The sequence below is a fragment of the Labeo rohita genome, chromosome 9 (genome assembly GCF_022985175.1).
Source record: "Labeo rohita strain BAU-BD-2019 chromosome 9, IGBB_LRoh.1.0, whole genome shotgun sequence".
Taxonomy (NCBI): Eukaryota; Metazoa; Chordata; class Actinopteri; order Cypriniformes; family Cyprinidae; genus Labeo; species Labeo rohita.
The window spans coordinates 21,599,310-21,610,611 of NC_066877.1; the positions used below are offsets into that span (position 1 = coordinate 21,599,310).

The 11,302-nt window shown below is 35.4% G+C and overlaps 1 protein-coding gene across 1 annotated transcript in view; it reads left to right on the top strand.

Moving 5' to 3' along the window:
* itgbl1 (integrin, beta-like 1) overlaps positions 1-11,302 on the top strand; it is a 55,389-nt gene that overhangs the window by 19,370 nt on the left and 24,717 nt on the right. Inside the window, exons 4-7 of the mRNA XM_051118988.1 lie at positions 13-135; positions 1,757-1,897; positions 7,347-7,487; positions 8,048-8,194. Of these exons, the coding sequence (XP_050974945.1) occupies positions 13-135; positions 1,757-1,897; positions 7,347-7,487; positions 8,048-8,194 (552 nt within the window). The remainder of the gene's footprint in view (positions 1-12; positions 136-1,756; positions 1,898-7,346; positions 7,488-8,047; positions 8,195-11,302) is intronic.

The window sequence follows — 11,302 nt, forward strand, 5'->3', positions numbered from 1 at the left end:
TCTGGCCGACAGGCACCTGTCACTGCGGCAGCTGCATGTGCCATAATCACGATGGGAAGGGCCTGATCAGCGGACGCTACTGCGAGTGTGACGACAGCGAATGTTTGGATGAAGACTCCGGAGAAATGTGTGGAGGTACGATCACAGGGTGACCAGCGCTCCTACTTTGATCTACAATAATATTGTATGCTACTGCATTAGATAACAAAATATAAAAATCAAATGGCATTTGCTTTGTTTTGCTTACTCATCTTTGCTAAAAAAACTCAATATTGTAGCTGTAGCATTGGAAGTTACACATTTTTTAGATAGAGGCATTAGGAACATCCAAGCAAATTTGACAGCCAGCTTGTAACATATAGTAAACAGCTTTGATCTTTTGGCATATAGATTGAAATCAAAAGTTTACATACACCTTGCAGAATCTGCAAAATGTTAATTATTTCATCAAAATAAGATTTTAATCATTTTTTATTTATTACTGACCTGAATAAGACACAGACACAAATTATTTAGTTTTTCAGCATTTCTATTTGAACCCTTTCCAACAATGACTGTATGATTTTGAGATCCATCTTTTCACACTAATGACAACTGTGGGACTCATATGCAACTATTACAGAAGGTTCAAACGCTCACTGATGCTCCAGAAGAAAACACAATGTATACACACATTTTTCTTATTATGCCTAAATATTATATATTTTCTTTAATACTGCCCTTCAGAAGCTACAGAAGCTACATACATGTTTCCCAGAAGACAAAATAAGTTACATTTTCTCCGATCTTCAAATTCAAAAAGTTTACACCCCCAGCTCTTAATGCATCGTTTTTCCTTCTGGGGCATCAGTGAGCGTTTGAACTTTCTGTAATAGTTGCATATGAGTCCCTCAGTTGTCCTCAGTGTAAAAAGGTGGATCTCAAAATCATACAGTCATTGTTGGAAAGGGTTCAAATACACAAAAATGCTGAAAAACCAAAGAATTAGTGGGATGTGAAGAATTTTTCTGAAGAACAGTGGACAGTTTAACTGTTCAGGACAAATAAGAACATGAACAACTATCAAAAACAAATATATAAAACAAACAAACAAAAATCAGCTGTGGATCATTCAGGTAACAACAGTGTTAAGAATCAAGCGTATGTAAACTTTTGAACAAGGTCATTTTTATAAATTCAACTATTATTTTCCCTTGTGGACTAAACATCTTTTATGTGAAATATTTTATTCAGGTCAGTACTAAATAAAAAATAACATGCATTTTGTATGGTCCCTCTTATTTTGGTCAAATAATTAACATTTTGCAGATTCTGCAAGGTGTATGTAAACTTTTGACTTCAACTGTAAAAGATCTTTATACCAGTTAAAACATCCTTCTGCTGTTTTTGTTACATTCAGATGTTTTACGTAGCATAATATCACAAAGCTCAGGTCAGACCATTCTGTTTTTGCTTAAAATTTTGAAAATATACAATTCAATTTACATCAAAAATTGCTCATGCTAGCGTGTTTGTTTGGAACGTAATTAAAATGCAGTTGTTCTGTTTCATGCCTTCTGATTCATATAAAGGCACAGTCAGGGAAAAACTGTGATGGTACAAACCACATAGAACAGATTTTCATTCAATGCCATTGCCATACCTGCTTGTTGTCAACGATAATGATGATGAGATATTTAAAAAAAAAAAAAAAAAAAAACCTCAAAACTCTAAAACTGAATTCCTCTCTTTGCTCTCCCTGTGTTCGTCGTTGCAGGCCACGGAAAGTGTTACTGTGGAAACTGTTACTGCTCGGCTGGTTGGCATGGAGATAAATGTGAATTCCAGTGTGACATCAGCCCATGGGAGAGTAAGCGGAGATGCACATCTCCAGATGGCAAGATCTGCAGCAACAGAGGTCTGTCTTTATGCAAGCATTTACCTTACTCTGACATAACCAAGATTTCCTATCACCCTTTAACTTTAACTAGTAACAGATTCACGTAGGTTATCCTTAATGCTACTGCAGGGGAATCTAAATCAAATTAGGATTTTATTTGAGGGGTTTTCCACAGAGAATCTGCACCAAAATAAGTCTAATTGTCCCATATCAGCTGTATACAGCATAAGTAATTTCACCTGACAAGCACAAATGAGAGTGGGACAATGCATTCTCCATTAAGATACATCAGGCTGCCAAAAAAAAGCTTTGGCTCTCATATTGCCAGCGAACCTCCAGGGAGCTTCTCTGAAATTGATTACAGCAAAAGGGTGAAGTGGTACACAGCATAAACTCAACCTCACATCTGAACCACTGTCTGTGGTTAAGTAATCTGCCCACAAACCGTATACACTCATCAGATGCAACCACGTTGGTTTTCTGCATCAAAAGCTTTCTAAAAACAACAGCATTTTATCAGTAGTTACAGTATACAATCCCTCATGGCATACTTATCTATACATTTGACCACGCATGTATTTCAGTCATCCTAAGTCCTGTTTGTTCTGTTACCAGAAAAGTGCACTTATTAGTTTCAGCACACACGGTGAAAGATATCCATTATTTTGGTCTCTTTTAAGCTATCCGGCCTCATTTTCTGTATTTTATATTCTGTTTATACCCTTCAATTATACGTTCTGCCCTGTGAATGGCAGGTCTCAGTGGATCGCTGCTATTGTGTGAAATGACAGCCTCTTTTAGTCAGTCAACCTCTCAATCCATGAAATAGCGTGCCCTTCGCTTTGAAATACAACCATGCAAAGTTATACATTTAATAACCTTTATGAGAAAAAAAGAGAGGCAAAAATGCTTAGGTTTTACAAAAAACAACCAATGAAAGCTACTTTTAAAACCAGACTCGTGAATTTAGAACCACATGTGAAAAACTTTTACTGGCAGACTCTATTAAATGTGATTCTGGGATGCCAAAGGGAGGCCTGAAAAAGGGGTCAGATGGCAGTTGCAAACAAGCAAGTAAGTTGTTATATCTATAACTAATATCTGTAAACATTCTTAGTCTGGTCAAGGTGTTGAGACGCTATCCCAGGCTGAGATCTTTGTGTTTTTAGACGTAGAGACAGAGAGGATATATGTATTAGATGTAAAACTGAAGTTCAATAGCAAAGCAGTGTTACAAGAGAAAAAGACTGATTGATAATAGGGACAAGTAGCATAGAATCAATTTCATAGATGAATGAATAAATAAAAATACAGAATATTTACATCTAATGGTGTTTAAATTATTATTTTTATATATTTTGTTAGATGATTGTAAAGTTTAAGTGTAAAATGCACTAGCAGACAAGTAGCAAAAACAGTACAATTCTGAAATATTTTTACTATTTAAAAGAACTGTTTTCTATTTAAATATATTTTTTCCTGTGATTTCAAAGCTGAATATTTTGCATCATTACTCCAGACACATGATCCTTCAGAAATTATTCTAATATTCTGATTATGTTAAAAACAGCTGAGTAGAATTTTTTCAGGGTTCTTTGCTGAATAGAAAGATCAGAAGATCAGCATTTATCTGAAATAGAAATCTTTTGTAACATTATAAATGTTTTTATCATCACTTTTGATCAAAGAAATTATACTGACTCCAAGTTTTTGAATTGTATAGTGTATAATGTTACAAAAGCTTTTTATTTCAGATAAATGCTGATCTTTGGATCTTTCTATTCATCAAACAATCCTGAAAAAGATGTACTCAACTGTTCGAAATACTGATAATAATAATAAATGTTTCTTGAACAGCAAATCAGCATATTAGAATGATTTATGAAAGATCATGTGACACTGAAGACTAAAGTAATGATGCTGAAAAATTAGCTTTGATCACAGGAATAAATTATATTTTAAAATATATTCAAATAGAAAGCAGTTATTTTAAATAGTAAAAATATTTCACAATATTACTGCATTTGCTGTATTTGGATCAAATAAATGCAGGCTTGGTGAGACTTCTTTAAAAACATTAAAAATCTGACTGTTCAAAAACTTGTCTGATAGTGTATAAATAGAAAAAAATGAGCATATAATATTAGTTTGGGGTTGGTAAGATTTTCTTTTTAATGTCTCAAAGTCTCTTATGCTAAGGCTAAATTTGTTTTATTAAAAACACAGTATACAGTAATACAGCAATATTGTAAAATATTATTACAATTTAAAATAACGGTTTTCTACTTTAATATAATTTTATTAAAATGTAAAGATGATGACAAAGCTAGGTTTTCAGCAGCCAATACTCCAGTCTTCAGTGTCATTCAGAAATCATTCTAATATGATGATATGAAACATTATTAACATATTATCAACATTAAAAACAGTTGTGCTTCTTAATATTTTGTGGAAAACTTACATTTTGTGGAAAAATGCTTTTTTTTTCAGGATTGAAAAAAATGAATAGCTCAAAAACAGCATTTATTTCAAGTTGAAATTTTTTGAAAGATTATAAATATGTTTGCGGTCACTTTTGATCAATTTAATATGTCCATGGTGATTAAAAGTATTCATTATTTAAAAAAAAAACAAATCTTGCTGACCCCATACTTTTTGGATGTTAATGTATATCCAATAATGACCATTACAGATTTAAATCTAATAACGGCTGATAAATGATATTGTGGATCCCTAATTTTTGAGTCCGAGATGGTTCTCTGATGATTTTATAAATGTGGCTCTGGGTATATTTGTAGCAATAGCCAAAAATACATTTTATGGGTCATAATTATCGATTTGTCTTTTATGCTAAAAATCATTAGGATATTAAGTAAAGATCATGTTCTATGAATATATTTGGTAAATTTCCTACTGTAAATATATCAAAACTTAATTTTTGATCAGTAGTACTTCATTTCAACAACTTTAAAGGCGATTTTCTTAATATTCTGCACCCCCAGATTCCAGATTTTCAACTATTGTCCTATCCTAACAAACCATACATCAATGGAAAGCTTATTCAGCTTTCAGATTATGTATAAATCTCAATTTCAAAAAATTGACCCTTATGACTGGTTTTGTGGTCCAGGGTTACAAGTAGCATTTGTAAGACACACTTTGGCTTCCATTAATCGTTTCTTCCTTCCCTCAAAGAACTCCCACTGGGTCTTAGCCAAGTGTAAGCAAGTCAATGATAAGGTTACCTTAAGAGTGGGCTACTACATGTATTATTGTATTTGCTTTTCTGTGACTAAGGGTTTTACACCAAGCAACAATATACTCTAACATGCACGACTGTAATAATACAGCTCATGCCGTTTATTTAAGCATTCACAGGAGGCTGCATAATGCAAATCAAGCGCAATGTAAGGTCTATATTCACGAGAGGACAGGTCTTTGACAGGACTGCAAATGGTGGCAGCGACAGTGGTCTAGCCCCCTGCTCGCAGGACGCCAACTGGCTCGCTTCCCAGTGCGCTTTCACCGCACAGATAAGAGAAAACAGGATTTCCAGTTGTGCTGCAACTGGTCTGGCTCGGATTCATCAGAGTGGAGGTGTTTCCCGCAGCTCTGTTGCCATGACTGTCGCCCCAGCAATAGATTAGCTGGAACTTGGAGTAAGCATCCTCATCAATCCTTGCCATGCATGGCCCCTTTATTGTCAGCTGGGCTCTGGAGGATTTGGCCCCCAGGAGAAATTTGGCTTTCCTTTTCAGCATCACTTCAATTATAGTGCTGTGCAGCTAACTGTTTCACTGAGCCCTAATCCTCCTAGCACAGGCAAAACAGTTTGAACCCATATTCCAACAATTGGAAAATGGCCTTACCTGGCCCAGACCCTTTGGTTTCAAAACTTAAAACGTAATCTGTCCTAAATGTAATTCATTAATATAAATTTAAGGAAGCTTCACTGCACTTACAATGACTGTATGATTTTGAGATCCATCTTTTCACACGGAGGACAACTGAGGGACTTATATGCAACTATTAAAGAAGGTTTAACCACTCACTGATGCTTAAAAAAAGAAAACACAATGCATTAAGAGCCCGGGGGCGGGGGGGGGGGACTTTTTGAATTTGAAGATCAGGGTAAATGTAATTTCTTTTATCTTCTGGGAAACATGTTCTTCTGTAGCTTCTGAAGGGCAGTACTAATCGAAAAAAAAAAAAAAAAGATATTTAGCAAAATAAGAATCTTCATTCTGTTCAAAAGTTCACACCCCTGGCTCTTAATGCACCGTTTTTCCATTTGGCACGTCGGTGACTGTTTGAACCTTCTGTAATAGTTGCAAATGAGTCCCTCAGTTGTCCTCAGTGTGAAAAGATGGATCTCAAAGTCATAAAATCATTGTTGGAAAGGGTTCAAATACACAAAAATGCTGAAAAACCAAAGAATTTGTGGGACCTGAAGGATTTTTCTGAAGAACAGCAGGCAGTTTAACTGTTCAGGACAAACAAGGGACTTATGAACAACTATCATAATAACTATCTGTTTTTTTCGATAATAATAATAAAAATGTTACCAGCAAATCTGCACATTAGAATGATTTCTAATGGATCATGATTCATGTGACAATATTAATAATAATGGCTACTGAAAATTTAGTTTTGCCATCTCAGGAATAAATAACATTTTAAAGTATATTAAAATAGAAAACAATTTAAATTGTAATAATTTCACAATATTACTATTTTTACTGTATTTTTGATAATAATAAATGCATATAAATAAATGCAGCCTTGGTGAGCATAAGATACTTCTTTCAGAAACATAAAATCTTACAGAGGTATTAAACAGTTTGTTTGAATGTTTTTTTTTTAAAAATGTAATAAAATATTCTAAGCAGCTGTTGATTTTATGAATGAATAAGCGCCACTATTGTACTCATTTATTAAATAATATTGTGTCAGTTGTGATACATTTTTTTATATTTACTTTAAAGGATTAGTTCACTTAAAGAATGAAAATTCATTATCTCACCCCATGTCATCCAAGATGTTCATTTCTTTTTTTTCTTCAGTCGAAAAGAAATTAAGATTTTTGAGGAAAACATTCCAGGATTTTTCTCCATATAGTGGACTTCAATGGGAGCCATGCATTTGTTGTTAACAAGTATAGAAATTTAATTTATTGTAGAAAATGGCAGATTGTTTCACTAGATAAGACCCTTATTCCTCGGCTGGGATTGTGTAGAGCCCTTTGAAGTTGCATTAAAACTGCAATTTGAACCTTTAACCTGCTGATCCCCACTGAAGTCCACTATATGGAGAAAAATCCTGGAATGTTTTTCCTCAAAAACCTTAATTTCTTTTTTGACTGAAGAAAGAAAGACATGAACATCTTGGATGACATGGTAAACTGTTGTGACTATAGCTTAGTTCGACTTTCAGGAGGTTTATCATACTTTCACCCTGTCTTTTTTAGGCACATGTGTATGTGGTGAGTGCACTTGCTATGATGTGGATCCCTCAGGAGACTGGGGCGACATTCATGGAGATACCTGCGAGTGTGACGAAAGAAGCTGCCATGCCATGTACGACAGATACTCGGATGATTTCTGTTCAGGTAAAGCACTAGTTGAAACATTTCCAAAAACATTTCATCTCATTATGTTGTACAGATTAAACTTGTATCCCACTTGTCACTCTGGTTGAAACGGTCAGTTTTATCTTCATCAGACCCCCTCAAAAGGAAATGGTTCACATTCCAAAATCCAGCCGTAAAAACACTGACAGTTGCCGAAAGACAGGGCAGGGTGGAACGGTTCGATATCCGTTCATTCCACCTCTTCACGATCTTGCATAAACACAGGCCACATGGATTATCCTGAGCTGAAGAACAACAGATGCGGTTCAGAAACATTTCAACATCTGTTTCTAATATCTCTGCGGCCATATGTGCTTCAATCTTACGTCCGCCTCAGAGAACCGGGTTGACAATAGATTTTTTACATTCTTGGTCAGCCAGACCTGTGAGTGGTGCTCTTTAACTTCAAATCCATAAAACCACACACATACACCACCAATGTATAATCTTTTTCTGTATCTAGGGCAGCTTCAGGCAGAGCTTCAGTCGATCATTCATCCATTAAAAGACTCTAAATCCTGCAATGTGTCTGTTTGAAGGTCAAGGCCAGTGTAACTGTGGCAGGTGCGACTGCAAGGAAGGTTGGGCCGGAAAGAAATGCGATCATCCCCTTTCCTGTTCCCTGTCTGTGGAAGCCAGTCAGAAGAAGTGTCGGGGAACCTCCAGCCTGCCCTGCTTTGGCAGAGGTAATTAAGTCTAGTGTCTATTCATCTGTGCCAGAGTGGAATCCAACAGCAGCGTTTCACAGATCCCAGGTTTTACATTTGTGGGTCGCGTGGTAGGCCAGAGGACTCTTAAAAGGTGAAGTGTGTAATTTTTGACTCTACCAATTAGTCACTCCGGCATGATGCAAAGCTTGAGCGGAAAGAACAATGCTAAAATTAGCAAAACTGTCATTCAGCATGTCAATCTCAATAGATTGGTTTGAATGAAACACATGTTGGTACATAAATAAAGTTGTTGTGGTATGCATCATTCTTTGAGCCTGCAGATTAATTCGAAACTGTGTTTCGGCAATAATTATAAGAGACCAAACACGTCTCTGTGGTAGTTTACTGCTAAACCCAGAAACAACACAAAAACTCCAAACAGATGCAGGATGATGTCTGAATACACACGACAAACAACGGCTTTTGAGCTGTGTGAATCATTGATTTCTTCTTCTTTGAATGGATTGTTTTATTCAGATTATTGATTTTCAAAACATTTACTATGGTAAACCACAGGTTAAAGGATAAAGGTTTATTTCACCCAAAATTGAAAATTCTGTCATTAATTATGACATGACCTTCATGTCGTTCCAAACCCGTAAGACCTTTGTTTATCTTCAGAACACAAATTAAAGGAGAAGTCCACTTCCAAAACAAAGATTCACATATAATGTACTCACCCCATTGTCATCCAAGATGTTCATGTCTTTCTTTCTTCAGTTGTAAAGAAATTATGTTTTTTAAGGAAAACATTTAAGCATTTTTCTCCATATAATGGACGGATATGGTGCCCCGATTTTGAACCTCCAAAATGCAGTTTAAATGCGGCTTCAGGCAATCCCAATGCGGTTGTAAAGATCCCAGCCGAAAAAATACAGTTTAAATACTGTTTATTCTCAAACGCTCATCTTGCCTTGCTCTGGTTGAACTCTGTGTATTCTGACTCTAGACAGTTAGGGTATGTCGATAAACTCCAATCGTATTTTCTCCCTCAACTTCAAAAATTATTTAAAAATCATCCTACATCACTGTAGAAGTACCGACCCAGTCTTTGCAAAGTGAACATGCAAAGAAGATCACACACCCTTAACAAAAAAGGTAAAACAGTGATATAGGATGATTTTGAAGTTGAAGGAGAACATGAGATGGGAGTTTTTCGACATACCCTAACTGTCATGAACCGGAACAAAAACAGTCCAGGCACAGTAAGACAAGACGAGCGTTTGACATTAAAAAGTATATAAATTGTATTATTTTTATGAAAATAACCAATCTTCCACTAGATAAGACCCTTCTTCCTCGGCTGGGATCTCTTACAACCGCACTTGGGATCGTTTGAAGCCGCATTTAAACTGCATTTTGGAAGTTCAAAATCGGGGCACCATAGCAGTCCATTATATGGAGAAAAATGTTTTGAATGTGTCAATTTGTTTCAAAAATGACCGATCGTTTTGCTAGATAAGACCCTTCTTCCTCGGCTGCGATTGTTTAGAGCCATTTGAAGCTGCATTTAAACTGCATTTTAGAAGTTCAAACTTGGGGGCACCACTGAAGTCCATTATATGGAGATAATTCCTGAATTTTATTCCTCAAGAAACAATTTCTTATCGACTGAAGAAAGAAAGACACAAACATCTTGGATGACAAGAAGGGTGAGTACATTTTTGTTCTGGAAGTGAACTTCTCCTTTAACAAGCTATTTCTACTTGATCTGACCCTTAAAATGTTTCTTATGGCATACTCAAATTTATTTACTTTTAATAAATACACAATTTTTGCAGCTAATTTAGACGTTACCACTTGAAAAACAAGTTAAAGTGATTGTACCTGTAATAAAACTGGTAGATATCTATAGAAAGATTCTGGCACAGTTGAAGACCCTACATTAATTGAATATGGGTTTACAGTTGTAACATGAATTATAGTAAGAGTGGCATTTGGCAGCCACCTAACAATTCAAACACATTTAATACTAATATTTTTTAAAACTAATCGCCATAATCGTCTGAATTACAGTCTAATAAGAATCTATGGTACTTTTTGTAAGGGTAATTATGAACATATAGTTTGTTTCAGGTAGGGTTCCTGGCCTGTCTCTGCATGAGTCTAGTTAGAAAGAAAAAAAAAAGTCACAGTAGATGAATCAGAACTAGTGCAATTGTTCCAAAACAATGCTATTTCCATAGCTCCCCGCTGCATAAGAAAGTGAAGAGCGATAATAATAGTCTTGTTTCACTGAGTGAGGTGATAATTTAACTTTAATGGAGCCCGTGTTCTGTGCACTTGTTTTTTTTTTTAAAGGACTTCCGCCCCCGTGCTCTCTTATGCTCTAGCGACACAGAGCAGATAATATAACTCATTTTAAAAGTCAAAAATTAAATGACTTTTGCTGGATTGAACAACTGTAGCCTACACATAATTCAATACAAAATCTATTTCACAATCCTACAGTAAATACTAAATGCGAGTCCGTGTTTGTTGTAGACAATGTCAATAATGATTAGTTCTGTGAACATGCAGGCTGGAAGAATCAGGTACATAGCAGCTTTTGTGTTTTACCTCTCAAGGCTTTAGCTGTTACGGCTGCAGCACCTGAAATAACACTGAATCTGGCAGCACGGCTTGCGGTGGAACTTAGAAACAAATGTTTCAGTGAACCAGATGCATTGTATTAGTTTTTTTTTTTTTTTTTCAGTACCATGTGTATAAAAAGCTTAATCCACATAGGGATTTCTGGCTTGGATCTTGGCACAGTGAAAGCCGTTTGTTCTGGTCTTTGGAGGAACATAGAGAGTAGGAAGGGAGTTCTGTACCTCTGATAAAAAAAGAAATTAATAAATTGTAACAAAGTCACTACAATTAATTATTAGCTTTAATTCTTTCAACTGTACCTTTTAAGCATCTAAAATCTGCTTCAACCAAATGGTGGATTAAATTGTGTCCAAGCTCAATAATTAATTGGCAGAGGAAAAAAAAAAGTTCCTGGAAATAAGACAGTTTATTTATTTAATTTATTGCAGCACTGACTGACTGAAGTTGATTACACCTGATTAAATAATCCATTGCTTATTTATTATTTAAATA